Source organism: Cricetulus griseus, chromosome 4 (genome assembly GCF_003668045.3).
Source record: "Cricetulus griseus strain 17A/GY chromosome 4, alternate assembly CriGri-PICRH-1.0, whole genome shotgun sequence".
NCBI classification, from domain to species: domain Eukaryota; kingdom Metazoa; phylum Chordata; class Mammalia; order Rodentia; family Cricetidae; genus Cricetulus; species Cricetulus griseus.
Genome location: NC_048597.1, coordinates 94,903,610 through 94,918,402, shown reverse-complemented (window position 1 = coordinate 94,918,402; position 14,793 = coordinate 94,903,610). Strand labels below are relative to the sequence as shown.

At 45.8% G+C, this 14,793-nt stretch overlaps 2 protein-coding genes across 3 annotated transcripts in view; one reads left to right on the top strand and one right to left on the bottom strand.

Annotated features, from left to right (window-relative positions):
- Positions 1–14,793, top strand: part of LOC100762845 (glutamyl-tRNA(Gln) amidotransferase subunit C, mitochondrial) — a 36,008-nt gene that overhangs the window by 1,370 nt on the left and 19,845 nt on the right. The window contains exons 2-3 of one of the 2 annotated variants that reach the window (XM_027416043.2): positions 3,172–3,275; positions 4,397–4,698. In XM_027416043.2, coding sequence (XP_027271844.1) covers positions 3,172–3,275; positions 4,397–4,452 — 160 coding nt within the window. In that variant the 3' untranslated portion in view covers positions 4,453–4,698. Of the gene's footprint in view, positions 1–3,171; positions 3,276–4,396; positions 4,699–14,793 lie in introns of those variants that run through there. The other variant, XM_035443249.1, reaches the window with a different exon arrangement.
- On the bottom strand, positions 5,645–12,243 carry Srsf9 (serine and arginine rich splicing factor 9). Its single transcript, XM_027416042.2, has 4 exons — positions 12,018–12,243; positions 8,929–9,089; positions 7,236–7,408; positions 5,645–6,691 (listed from the first exon to the last, which is right to left on the bottom strand). Exons 1-4 carry the CDS (start codon positions 12,203–12,205, stop codon positions 6,548–6,550), a joined length of 666 nt encoding a protein of 221 aa, XP_027271843.1. The 5' UTR covers positions 12,206–12,243; the 3' UTR covers positions 5,645–6,547.

The following is a 14,793-nucleotide window of genomic DNA, read 5'->3' as shown; positions in this document are numbered from 1 at the left end:
TGGGTGTTGGGAATCAAACCCGGTTCCCCTGGAAGAGACCAGTGCTAACCACTGGGCAATCTTTTTAGTCCCCTTAGTGACAACAGAGAGCCAAATCTGTAACCATGACCTTTATGTGAACTTTGTCAGACTCCTGTTCTCCTCACTTTCCAGTCTTTGGTTCCTTCAGGTCTTTGATCTGACGCTCTGGTCCAGAGAGGTTAACACTCTTTGCCTAATGTTACCCAGCAAGCACTTCACAACAGAAACCTGATGCCATTTTCCCTACCAAGACCTTCAGAAAATGTGCCACTGCTTCTGATAAAGCCAAAAACAGTTTTCTCGTGGCCTGTCAGTAGCCCCTGACTATTTCTCTAAGCAAGCACTGTCATGCCCTTTCAGCTTCTTGAGTTCTCTCCCCTTTACTTTTTCTTCAGCCCTTGGGTAAACAGCTCTTTATCCCACCTACTTTTCTCCTACTTAAGTTTCCTTTCTTCTTAAGCTGTCAACTGCCACTAAGTTTTCATTCCTTTATATAGTTACATTCTTTGTGATTCTAGTGATATTCAAAAGAGCTGTCAATCACGATGTATCTACTTAAATGTGATTTCTCTGCCCCTCCCCTTCTCTTCTGTTTATCTACGTTCCATACATTGCTTATTTTTGGTGTCTAGCACTGAGTAAATACTTGGTAAATGCTTAAATGAACATTTCACCGGTTTATTTGGGGGAGAGAAGAGAAGCACTAAGGAGTCAGAGGGTGGGATGCTTCAGTGGGTGAGAATAATCGCTGCCAAGCCCGATGATCTTAGTTTGACCCTCAAGACCCACATGGTGGAAGAAGAGACCTGAAAAAGTTGTCCTCTGACCTCCACACACTTACCACAGTACATATCTCTGCCCCATACAAATTTTTTGTTTGTTTTTGTTGTTGTTGTTGTTTTGGGTTTTTTTTGAGCTAAGGTTTCTCTGTATTGCTTTGGAGGTTGTCCTGGAACTCACTCGGTAGACCAGGCTGGCCTCGAACTCACAGAGGTCCACCTCCTCTACCTCCCGAGTGCTCGGATTAAAGGCGTGCACTACCAACGCCCAGCTACAAAATTTTTAAAATGTAATTTTTTTTTCAGGAGTCAGGATTTTCTGACTTCTAATACCTAAGGAAACAGGGTTGCTACAAATGGAACAGTCAAAACAAACAGTAGTTGGCATGTGGTGGCTGGAATCTGAGCTTGTTACTCAATGGCCTGCATTTCTGTCCATAAATTTTAAGATATATTTTAAGTTAATGAATCCCGCTTGTCATTTTAAGATGACATTTGTAGGACTTCCAAAAAAAAAAATGCCTTATTAATCCCAGCACCCTAGGCCAGACTTGAATGTTTTTAATTTTTATGTGTATGTGCCTGAGTCTATGCATATGTGTGCAGGAGTCCACAGAGGTCAGAATAGTGTGGTCCCTGCAAGGTTCCCTGGAACTGGAGTTGTGCAGTTGTACACCTCCATGTGGGTACAAGCAACCAAACCCAGGCCCTACAACCAATTCCAACCTTCTGTTCTCTTACCATTAATGGCAATATCTATCTTTGTGTTGGGTACTTCTTTGCTGGTGAGTTGATAACTTTTTGATTTGAGACAGGGTTTCTCAGGTGGCTGTCCTGAACATGCTCTGTAGACCAGGCTGGTCTTGAACTCAGAGGTAGTGGGGTTAAAGGTGTTAGACTCCTTCATTTTTAATAGGAGTATCCAGAAGCAGGCTGATTGTGGTAAGACACTTCATGTTCTGAAGTTTGACTGTGTTCCCATTTAGTTTCACTAGTTTGTAACATAGGAATTTTACAGAATCTCACTGTGTAGCCCTGGCTGACCTTGAGCTTAATATGTAGGCTGTAAACTCAACCTACATAGAGAGAAATATAAGAGGAGAGTGAAAAGGGAGAGAGAGAGAGAGAGAGAGAGAGAGAGAGAGAGAGAGAGAGAGAGAGAGAGAGAGAGAGAGAGAGAGACTGACCAGAGTACAGGTGGAAGACAGAGGTCAGCCTATGGGAGTCCGTTCTCTTTCCATGTGTGTACCAGCTTAAGCTAGGTGGCAAGTGCCTTGACCTAAGCAATCTACATATTTTAGATGTACACCTAGAGAACAATAGATATTTACAATCTGTTTGTGATGTGTGTGTATGTATGTATGTATGTATGTATGCATACATACATACATTGTTTTTTTTTCAAGACAGTGTTTCTCTGTGTAGCCCTGGCTATGCTGAAACTTGCTCTGTAGACAAGGCTGGCCTCCAACTCACAGAGATCTCTGTCTCTGCCTCCTGAGTGTTGGGATTAAGATGTATCTTCTTTTGAGACAAAAACCTATATTGGCACTAACCTTAGACTACCTAAGTGCAGGGATTATTGGTGTGAACCACCTAATGCCACTGTTCATAGTGTATCTTGATGAATGGCAGGCGTCTGTATATCCCCTTAGGTGGCTATGTTCTCTTGCATGGATTTATGTTGCATCTGGTAAAATGTCCATTTCCCCACACACAAACCCACTCAGTTATTTCTTGTCTATCCTTTGGCAATGACATCACTGATCCTTGAGCATATGCTTCCCACTGAAGCAGAGTCTGGGACACTTGCTAGTCCTTTGATGTGCTTTGTTCAAAATCTGTGTGTATGGGGGAGGATGTGTGTGTGTGCTTGTGCATGAGCACATCTGTGCCTGAGTATATGCACCACAGATGTGCAGTGCCCTTTGAATAAAGCATCAGATCTCCTGGAAGTGGAGTTATAGGCAGTTGGAGTCACCATGGAGGTGCTGGGAACCGAGCCTGAGTCCTCTGGAAGAACAGCCAGGGCACCTAACCACTGAGATATCACTCCAGCCCAGATTTAATACAGTTGTATCATAATTGCCCTTTCCCTTACTTCACCAAAATTAATCTGCTCATGCTAATTATCCAGAAAGATTTGCTAATCAAACCAGGGAATAATTACAGCTCACTACAATGGCCAGGAAGACCTCCAAACTGTAGACAGCTCTTTGGTTTACTTTGACCACAGCACCCCTCCCTACCTGGGGACAGTGAGCACAGCAGACTGTTTTGCTCCCCTATAGCCCCCATATTGATCCTGTCTCTCTGCTCTAGAAGCCTCAGTTCCCTCAGAATGTGTAACTCTGACCTCTGGGTTTTGCAGATGTGTCTACTTGAGATCTGACAATGTAGCAGAAGGCAACTGTACTGAAGAACTACTACGAAATTCCCATCATGTTGTGGAGGAGTATTTTGTGGCCCCCCCAGGTATGTGTTACCCAGAGCAGCTCAGACATTGTCACTGAAGACACACTATCCGAATGAAAAAGAGTAAACCACACAAGTAGTGGTGTTATGAGTAGTCCAGGAGTCTGACTCACCTTTAGGGGACAGTCAGTAATGAAAGCAAAGTACAGGAAGGACTAAGGGTGTATGTGCAACAGGCAGCATATCTCCCTGGGCCCGGAACCCTGTCTGGCATTCCCTGGTGCTCTCCTGGTACCAGAGGAACCTGATCCTATCTGTTTGGAGAATTTAAATGTATGACATTTTGTCTGATATTTCCTCAACTTGTATTGGCAACCAATTCAAGAAAAATTAACATGACATGCCAGCCGAAACATACCTATAAACTATGATGTATCTTAGCAATGGTTTGTAATCCCTGATGTAGCAACTTGTATTTCCAAACTCCCTCTACAAACTTAAAATGGAAGCCTGAGAAACCTGCCCTTTTATCTCCACAGCAGACACCAAGACCAGGCAGTTGACAAATAAAGCTCTGGTGAGCCAAGCTAACAAACTTATAGGTTAAACTTTTTTTCTTTGTTGGTTATTCAAGACAGAGTTTCCTCTGTATAAAAACACTGGCTGTTCTGGAACTCGATTTGTAGACCAGGCTGGCCTTGAACTCACAGAAATCTGCCTGCCTCTGACTCCTGAGTGCTGGGATTAAAGGTGTGCACCACGTGCAACACCACCGCCATCCATGGGTTAAATTCTTAACTATGCTGTATTTGCCTCAGCTAGCTAAAGAGAAAGACTTTAATAACCTTGCCTTTCAGGGCCCAGTAGTTGCTACTTCATCAAATATATCTACTGATCATATCACACAGCTACAACCTTCCTCCAAACTTGGATTCTAGGCACAGAGTTAGTCTTCTACTCCTACCTGAATATATATGGCTGGTTATGTACAGCTTGTCTCTATGCGCTGGAAAGTGTGGATCTGACTTCGCTTTGAACTGTTACTGATACTTGAGAGTTAGGAAAAAAGATGTCATTAATACCTACTTCCACTATTTTCCATGAAAACCAGTGACAGTTAGTTTAGGAGGGCCAGCTGGACAGCAAGCTCAACTATAATTTTTTTTCTTGTTTTCAAACAGGTAATATTTCTTTGCCAGACTTGGTAAACAAGACCCCTTCTCCTACAGCAGAGTAGCTATTCTGGGAAAGGGGAACCATATCAAGATGGTGGACTCCCAAGGGTGGTCATTTGCTACTGTGAATTCTAGTGTAAACTGGACATTTATGGTTTCTTGCTAACTGTCCTGACAACTGGAAAACACCCAGCTAATAGAACACCACAAGCCTGCTTCCAAGGAAATGGATCAAGTACTCACAGGCCTGTTCTGTATGGAAAACATCCTCTATCTCCTAAAAAGCTATCAAAATGTATATATGTGAATTTCTCTGTTTATACTTAGAAGATAGATTGCCCAGACTAGGTAAACAAAAGTTATTTTCGTTACTATTCCACTGACTTGAACAGCCAACCATCTTCATTCGGTTTATTTATTTGTTTGTTTGTTTGTTTGAGACAGAGCTTCTCTGTGGCTTTGGAGGCTGTCCTGGAACTAGCTCTTGTAGACCAGGCTGGTCTCAAACTCACAGAGATCCACCTGCCTCTGCCTCCCGAGTGCTGGGATTAAAGGCGTGCGCCACCAACGCCCGGCCAGAGGGCTCATTTCATGGAAAAGTTTGAGTAGTATCAAAATAACACAGCCTGGAAATTCCTAATTTAAAACCTTCCTTTCTCAGAAAGTGGCACTACCGCGTTCCCACACATCGTGTATCTAGACACTCAACCCCCCCCACACACAGTGTATATGAATACCCTCCCTTCCCATACCATATTGTGTGTGAACACCTGACCTTCCGACACACACACACACACACACACACACACACACACACACACACACACACACACACACACAAGAGTGCACAGTAACACTCAACCCTCCCCAGTGTCTGTGGACACCTGACCACCCCCCACACACAGGGTGCATAGTAGCACAGTGTCTGTGAACACCTGACCCCCTCCAGTGTATATAGGAATGCTCAACCCTCCCCAGTGTCTTTGAACACCTGACCCCCTCCCCCCACACAGTGTCTCCCCACACACACAAGCCCAACAGTTCCTTTCTGAAAAGAACTTGTTAAAAATAGCCCTGGGCTTGTTTTCATTCTTCCTCTTCCCTTTATCTGCAATGTGCCCTCACAAACACACATTTTTTTGGTTTGTCCAGACAGGGCCTCTGTACCGCATATTGGCCTTGGATGCATAGATTCTTTCTTCCTACCACAGCCTCCCAAGTACAGGGATAGAGGCATGAACCACCTCAGCAAACTCCTTTTACAGGCAGTTTATTTTACATTGTCAGTTCTGCATCATAAGAATCTGGCTTAAAGATGGCTCAGTGGTTAAGAGAACTTCCTAAACTGGTGCTGTGGCCCATGTCTTTAAACCCAGCAGGCACTTAGGAGGCAAAAGCAGGTGGATCTCTCAGTTCAAGAACAGCTAGGACTACACAGAGAACTCCTGTTTCAGAAAAACAAAACAACAAAAAAGAGCACTTCCTAGTCTCCTGTCTGACTTGAGTCAGGCTCCTAGTACCAGGTCAACTCAGGGTGGCCCGCAACCTCCTGTGACTCCAGTTCCAGGGGATCTATGCTGTCTTTCTGGCCTCAGTGGGCACTAACACACACATGGTACACACATGTACATAAAAATCAATCTTGGGATCTGCCCTTGGGTATTGAAATTTTGAAACCATCACCGTTTCTCCCGCTTCTGACAAGCTGGTGTGACAATGCAAATGATACTTCTTTTTGGCAAGAACCTGTTGGTGAAACCTACATGCTTACTCAAAGACAACCACATACCAATTACTAAACATTTAAAATATATTTCTAAACAAAATGGGCAACTCAGTCATCGTAACTGCTGATCTCCAGAGCAGAGTGACCCACAAAGATGCAGCACTGATTTCTGTCCCATAATCAGGGGTGAAAAATATACAACTTGTTTCTGAACCAAAGCCACAACTTCTATTTCTGCAGTCTAAAACATTTCACTGCTAGTATGGCAGCCCTGGTTGAAATTATGTAGTTCCTTAAAAAAAGAAAGAAAGAAATTAAAAAAATTTCCTAAGATGCTAAATTATCAATCTGGAATGTAGATTCTGAGCACAAAGCAGCTCAGCACATCTAAAAAAAAAAGAGAGAGAGAGAGAAACTTCCCACGGTCTTCCTCAGTAAGGCCGGAAAGGAGAGAAGTAGTGTGGAGAGCCCCTGCTTTGGTATGGAGAATCACGGCCCCTGGACCCAGACCGGGACCGTGAGTAGCCATAGCTAGTGCTCCTCTCAGGATAAACTCGGATGTATGAAGTTTCACCCTGAAAATCGAACAAACAGGAAAAGAAAAAGTAGAGAATCAGCATAGGAATAGTAAGCAAAGCCAACCTCTAAAACTGGCTGACTAACAGCCCCGAGTATTAACTGCATGCCTAACACTAATCTTACTAAACTTTCACAATGTTATTTGGAGGTGGGTACCCTTACTCTCCCATTTCAAAAAGGAAGAAAATCAAGATAAACAAATGCATACTTCTCCCTGCTCTGACACTGCAGGACTTAGGAATAGCAAACACCCCCTTTATTTAATTTTTTTTTTTTTTTAATTTATGTGCATTGGTGTTTTGCTTGCACGTGTGTCTGTATGAGGGCGGGTCATACAGGTACGGTGGAACTGGAGTTACAGACAGCTAGTTGTGAGCTGCCATGTGGGTGCTGGAAGAGCAGCCAGTGCTTTTAACGGCCGAACCCTCTCTCCAGCCTGTGTAGATAGATCTTTAATGGTACAGTGAAGTCATCAAATGGCAAAGGCATGACCTGTTGCTACTATCACTAAATTAGACTTGACAAAAGGTAAGAACCTACCTCGTGAGAGCGGAACTTTGTGTCATCCAGTTTACGCAGAGCATACTCCATGTCTTCTTTTCTCAGATATTCAACCATCCCCATTCCATCCTTTTGTACATCTGCATAACAGACATCCCCAGCTTCTCGCATGTGATCTTTCAGGTCCTGCCAGCTGCCGGACGGAGGAAGTCCTAGGCACAGAGAATGTAAGAGAAGAGCCACATCCTTCAGCCACGTTAACCGCCCTGTTAAGAGCTAGCAATATCTAAGGTGGTCTATACTCTGTAAGGGTTCCCAAGTCACAGATCCTTATAAGGGGCACAGACCAGAGAAATACACTTAGGTATATATGGTAAAGCACTGTGAGAAGCTAGTCTAGGTTAACTGTCCAGAGACCAAACTTTCCCAACAAACCATCCTGTTCCAGGCTTACAACCTCTGAGAATTTACCACTGTCCTCCACAAACAATGTGACACTCCCAAAACTGAGTTCTGTTTTGTTTTTGTTTTTTTTCCTTTAGGAAATTTATTAGTACCAAGTATTTCTTGCTGAACTTACTTTCCCGAGACATGGGAATTTTGAAACAAACCAAGTGTAGCTGAGGGAATAACACAACAACAATGATCAAAGTTTGTTTTCTACTGTAGTGAACAGTTGACAGACCACAAAGTACCTCGTAAGAGATCACCAACATTCCTCACTACAGTTGGGGAAAGGTAACACTCAGACGCTAAGGCTAGTTGGGAGTCATACGACCCTACCTGATGTCATGAAAGGGAAATGTGCTCCTGCTCTCAAAGGCTGTGTTTACCGCTCACAGCTCAGGACTGCAGCCATTTCCTAATAGTTTTCTAAGCAGGATTTCAGAGCAGCATGGAGAGAAAAAAAGATAATGTATGACATCTTGAAGGAGGGAATAGAGTCCTAGGGTTAAAAAATCACAAAGGGATACAAGATAGACAGACAGCATCACTCTTATGCACTACTGTGACCGTGGAACATTCACACTTCAGCAGGCACCAAGCTCAATAAGCTTCACTCCACTAGGGTCCCCAAACTCCCCTGCAACGTGCACAAGGCCCCAGGTCTTAACACTACACTGATATTTCAAAGACATGTAAACTTCTCAGTTTAGCATTATATCCAGTTACAGATGTTCTGTGATTTTCAAATACAATCCCCACGATTCTAAGGCATTTGAATCTGGCTCCTGATACCAAGCCAGATACCAAGGTAAATTCCCAAAGAAAGACATTTTTAGAATTCTAGATCAGAGGTTTCACCATCATTGCCCTCTCACTAGTAAGAAACCACTTAATAAGAAACATGTTTATCAGGCTGTGGTATCACACGCCCTTAATCCCAGTACTCAAGAGGCATAAGCAGAGGCAGGCAGATCTCTGAATTCCAGGCTAGCATGGTCTACACAATGCATTCCAGGACAGCCAGGACTACATAGGGACCTTGTCTAAATACAAACAAACAGAAAAGAGACAAGTTTCTGTCCCACGAAGCTGTATTACTTGTACAATTTCATCTGATGGTACCTGCCTCCCTGAAAAACCAGAGCAAAGCTTTGGACTATCCATGTGCACTGGCTACTGAAAAGCCAACATGCACCACGTATGGAGTAATAGCTCATACTCCTTAGAGGCCAGACTCTTTGAAGTACCATACATGCACATCTTATTCAATGTGGAAAGAACATACCTGAAACAAGGACTCGGAAATCAGACCGTCTTGTAGGAGGCCCATTCCTTGCACCACGGGGCCAGCCAGCCCGACCTCCGTAAGTCCTGGGGAATTCCACACGAAGTCGACACTGGCCATAATCATAACCATTTCTTCCATAGATTGCATCCTCAGCATCTCTGAAAAGAAAAGCTTGAATCAGTGCTTCCCAATTGGCTGAGTGACTCCCTAGTGAAGGTGTGAGTAACTAAGAGAGAAGTCAGCCTGAGGGAGGAGGAGGATGGACCTCTGCTTCAGTTGAGGGTCTTTTCACATAAGCTTTACAGCTAGCCAGTAAGATGGCTCAGCCATGGCATGCACATTCCCAAGTGCAAAATACTTACTCAGTAATGTAAAGAAATTTAAAATTTTTACAGAGAATGAAGGGGTTCCAATACGAGCAAAAGATGTGATATGTATATGTGAAGGCATCATAACAAAACTATTATGAATACACATACTAAAAAAGAGCTACAGTTGTCAAGTATATGGTATTCTAAGAATGAAAAGTGGAGGGGTAGCCAGGCATGGTGGTGCACACCTTTGATCCCAGCACTCAGGAGGTAGAGACAGGTGGATCGCTGAGTTCGAGGCCAGCCTGGTCTACTGGGTGCATTCCAGAACAGCCAGGACTACACAGAGAAACCCAGTCTCAATAATAATAATAATAATTGTTGACAGATAACTGCTTTGCCAACAAACACATTTATCAAAACATGGCAAGCATTTTCCTCTAGAGCAGCAGTGCTCAACCTGTGGGTGGGACCTCTTTGAAAAACTTCTATCTACAAAAATATTTACATTACAATTCATAAAAGTAGCAAAATTACAGTTATAAAGTAGCAATGAAAATAATTCTAAGTTTGGCAGGCATCCCTCCTGAAGAACTGTGTTAAAGGGTCACTGCATTAGGAAGATTGAGAACCTCTGCTCTAAAGGCTTATTCTACATTAGGTCCCTTAATATTCTTCCAAAAGGCCTACTGGCATATTTTGTAGGGAGGGCATGCACGTTAAAAAGGAGCCCGATGTTGTTGGCACACACCTTTGATCCCAGCACTTAGGCAGGAGGCAGAGGCAGGTGGATCCCTGTGAGTTCAAAGCCAGCCTCATCTACAAATTGAGTTCCAGAGCTGTTTAACAGAGAAATCATGTCTTGAAAATTTTTTAAAACAAGAAAAAAAGGTTTACAAAGGCCCAGTGTGGTGGTACACACCTTTATTAATCCCAATGCTGGGGAGACCAGCCTGGTCTACAAAAACACTGTCTCAAAAAGTCAATACAAATTTAAGTTAAAGACAAATGAGGGGCTGAGGATGCTGTTCCCAGCATCCACATGTAACCCATAGTAACTCCAGTTCCAGAAGATACAACAACCTCTTCTGCCTTCCTTGGACAACAGGCATGCATGTGGAACAGATACATACAGGTAAGACACGCACATAAATCTTTTTAAAAAGATAACTGAGGGCTAGATATGGTGACTCAAATCTTTAATACTGGCAACGGGAGTCAGAGGCAGGCAGATATCTGAGTTTGAGGCCAAAGTGGCCTACCAAAGTTCCAGCCCAGTCAGGGCTACAAAATAAGACTCTGCCTAAAGCAAACAAAAAGGCATCAAGGGACAGCCACATTTAGGACAATGCTGACTGCAAGAATGTATTTCTAATGGAGCCTGGGAAGAGGCAGACATATTAAGAATTAAAATTGGAATTTGTATGTAAAGGACTTGAGTTACCTTTTTAAACTCTTTATACCTCTAACTGAGAAATAAGCCTATCTAGATGGGTTATCAAAAGGACCAAGATGCTAATATTTCAAGTGCTTTGATTGAAACTTCTCAATTAGAGCAGAATATAATTCTTCTGTTAAGACTAAAGGAAAAGAATGTAACAACACACAGTAAGTCATGTTAAGTCATGACAGGAGGTTCAAATCCTATCTAGCTCCCTTATGAAGCATCTATCCACTTATTAACTTCTTGCATTAACCAATCCGAAATTTCCTCCTCTGTGAAATACAGTCAACAGTATCTGCCTCATGATTGTTGACAACTCTTAACTACACAGCATGGCACTTGACAGAGAATGGCTTCAAAGTACACAGTGGTACTGTTAACAAAATAAGAGCCATAACTCTCACCCGTTCCTGTGTAAAAATGCTTCGGTCTACTTTTGAGACAAATGGCAAGACACTCAGGAATAAGCTGTTGATCTTCAACCACCGAGGTCCAGGGTACTTCTACTGGCAATCCGTGTCTCCAACCTAGGCCGGCGGGAGACCGGGTAGGCAGCCTTCCTCCCAAAGGTGCTGGGAAGACAGGAACCCGCCTATTGACCCTCCTCAGTGATGTGACCACTGTAGAGCTGTGACTTATAACGCGCACTTTAAAAAGTTCCTGGGCCTTTTCCGGTGCGAGAACTAACGTTTGCAAAACTACAGAGCCCTTGGCGCGGGGTTGGGGGACCTAGCTTTTCCTCAACCCTGGTACTATTAACTAGTGGCAGACCTCCCTCATCAGAGGGGAATGAAATCAGAGCCGCCACCCCCCTCCCCCGCCGCTTTCATCCGACTCATTTACAAGAACTGGGCTCGGTGGGCACCCCTTCAGGACAGCCAAAGGCAACCTGTCCCCGCCGTCTGTTCCCCGTAACGGCGAGGGCCCCGACCCGGGGGGCGGGGTAGGCAGGCGACTGTGACTGCCTGGTTTGCCGAGTCCTCTGCAGACCGGGTTCAGGGACCCGAGGCTTCCAAGCCCTGGGTCGCTCCCCTTTAGGGGCGCTTCCCTGTTAGGGTGCCTTCCCAGCCTCGACGGAGAATGCTGCTGGCTTTCGCCCTTCTCGAGGCAGGTTTGGCGGGTTCAGGCTCCTCCAGAGCCCACTTGGGGTTTTTACACTAATGAAGGAAGTGACACCGGGGAAAGCTTGGGGACCGAAGCCGCCGCCGCCGCCGCCGCCTCCTCCTCCAGCTGGGGGGTGCCGCGAGGGGTCGGCGCCGCGGGGAGGGGGAAGGGAGGGCCGGGCCGGGCCGGGCGCCAGCCTGCAGGAGGGCGAGCCGCGGGGTCCTCACCGCGGGTCCTCGAAGCGTACGAAGGCGAAGGGCACGAGGCCGTGCCGGTTCTTGAGCTCGATCTCGCGGATGCGGCCGTACTTGTAAAACAGGTCCTCCAGGTCCTTCTCGCGCACGTCGGTCGGAAGGTTCCCCACGTAGATGCGCCCGTCGCCCTCGCCGCCGCGCTCGTCCGCCCAGCCCGACATCCGCACCGCCCGACGCCGCGGGCCCCCCGCAGCCCACTTCCGCCGCCGCCGCCGCCGCCGCCGCCGCCGCCGCCGCCGCCCGGATCCCCGCCGCAGTTCCCCCGCGGGCTCCGAGGCGCTCAGCCGCGCTGCATTGTGGGAACGCAGCGCCCAGCCGCAGGGGTCGGAGGAGACTAAAGTAATCTTAAAGGGAAAGCGGCCGCGGCGTGCGCGTGCGCGTGAGCGTGAGCGTGAGCGGGGCGCCGTGCCCCTGGAGGTGCCAGTGGGGAGGTAGGGGTAGCGCTACAGCCTGGAGCCGCGGGACTCGCTCGGCAGCGCCGCCTAGGCGCGCCCGTATTTCTGCGCACGCGCACACTGAGCCTAGCCCGGCTGTCATTCTGCCAGCCGAGTGCCCCAAGCAAAGGACGCCGACCCCACAGGGAGTCCCCAGCGCTGGGCTGTCGTGGGCCCCAATCTTAGGTCAGTAGCCCGTTGCTTAGACCTGAGGTGGAAGGTCTCCAGAGCTTGGTTGTCAAGTTTATGAAGAGCCGAGCATGGTGGCGCACACCATTCATGCCAGCACTCCGCGTGCGGGCAGAGGCAGGAGGATCTCTGTGAGTTCAAGACCAGCCTGCCCTATGTGGAGAGTTCCAGGCCAGCCAAAGCTCCTTTTGCTGTTGTCTCAACTGTTCTGTTTGAAATGTTCCCACAGAAACATTTTGGGATCCTGGTACTCTGTTTAACCTTATATTCTGTGCAAGTAAAAACAAAGTTGAGGATGCCGGGCAGTGGGAGGCGCACACCATTAATCCCAGCACTCGGGAAGCAGAGGCAGGTGGATCTCTGAGTTCAAGGCCAGCCTGGTCTACACAGCGGGTTCCAGGACAGCCAGGGATACACAGAGGAGCCCTGTCTCAAGAAACCAAAATTAATTAATTAATTAATTAATTAGTTAATTGAGAATAATGAAAAGTTCTTGGCTGGAGATTTGGCTAAGCAACTAAGAGCACTTATTCCTCTTGCAGAAGATACCTGGGTTCGGCTCCCGGCACCCATATGGTGGCTCACCACCATACTAACTCCAGTTCAGGGGATCCAACAACCTCTTCTGACCTTCCTGGATACCAGGCATGAACATGGTACACTTACATTCAGGCGAAGCACTTATACACATAAAATTAATTTTTTTCATTAAACTCCTGGTAACAAGTGAATCAGCACAACAACATTGAATGTTACACAATTATTTATTCATGTTTCTGATGAATAATTTAGTTATAATTCAAGTAAAATTTTTAGATTTATTTTTTATTTTTTACATTCCAATCCCAGTTCCCCCTCCCTCCTCTCCTCCTTCTCCCCAAGTCACCTCCCATTCACTCCTTAGAGAAGGTAAGGCCTCCTTCTAAGTCTGTCCCCTTGCCTTGCTAAGGCAGGACCAAAGAGGCCGGGCATCACCTCCCCCCATCGCCAGCCCATGTCTAGACTGAGCAAGGTTTCTTTCCATAGAGAATGGGCTCCGCTAAGTCAGTTTGTGCATTATAGTTAGATCTTGGTCCCACTGTCAGTGGCCTCATATACAGCCCAAGCTACACCATTGTCTCCTGGATTCAGGGGGTCCTAGTTCAGTCCTATGCTGGTTCCCCAGTTGGCAGTGTGGAGTCAGTTATCTCTCCCCAGCCCGAGTCAGCTGATTATGTGGTGGTGCATGCCTTTAATCCCAGCACTTGGGAGGCAGAGGCAGGCGGATCTCTGTGAGTTGGAGGCCAGCCTGGTCTACAGAGCAAGTTCCAGGACAACCGCCAAAGCTACAGAGGAACCCCGTCTCAAAAACTCATACATACATACATACATACATACATACATACATACATACATACGTGTGTAACTAGGTATTGCCTATGACAAAACAATGTAGAAATTTTTCAAAAGAATGTGATGGTGCTTGCCCACCCATGTCCCTAACATTGGAGATGTGGGTGGCAGAAGGGTCATCCTCACCAATATAATGAATTGGAGGCCAACCTAGGCTACAGAGCCCTGACTCAAACAAACAACAACAGAAGCCCTAATTAAATACTAAAATTTAAGAGCAAAAAAGAAAACCTTACAAATGTTTGTGGTGCTACCCCTTTGTATTTTCTTTTCCTATATTTGGACAGACATCTGTTGATGGCAACGATGTCTCTATTTTTATACTTTCCAATGTTTATCGAACTGTAATTAGCCTGTACTAGTTTTATAAGTGGAATAAAACCTAACTGCATGTTGCGTCTGGGATATACCATGCTTCTGACTGCTCTTGTCAGGCCCAGAAGGCAAACATTAAAGACTTGAATCTAAGTGGATCTTTCAAAGGCTCTCTCAGGAGGGCACAGTGATGCACACCTTTAATTCCAGTCAAGAAGCAAAGGCAGGCTGGTCTCTGTGAGTTCAAGTCCAGGGTGGTTTACATAGTGAGTCCAAAGCTGGCCAAGACTACATAGCGAGACCCTGTCTAAAAAGAAAAGAGAAGATTAAAAAGCCTAAATAGCTCCTTATTTTCAGGGGTATACTTAAATGTACTAATATGCTTCTCACCCAAGTGGTGGTATTACACGCCTTTAATC

What these genes read in the sequence shown, in the direction of transcription:
- Srsf9 (XM_027416042.2), bottom strand. Translation starts at nt 12,205, where the DNA reads ATGTCGGGCTGGGCGGACGAGCGCGGCGGCGAGGGCGACGGGCGCATC. An exon ending in GTACGCTTCGAGGACCCGCG is followed by an intron (nt 9,090 to 12,017) that starts GTGAGGACCCCG and finishes TTTTCTTTTCAG; the next exon opens with AGATGCTGAGGATGCAATCT. An exon ending in TTTCCGAGTCCTTGTTTCAG is followed by an intron (nt 7,409 to 8,928) that starts GTATGTTCTTTC and finishes CTCTGTGCCTAG; the next exon opens with GACTTCCTCCGTCCGGCAGC.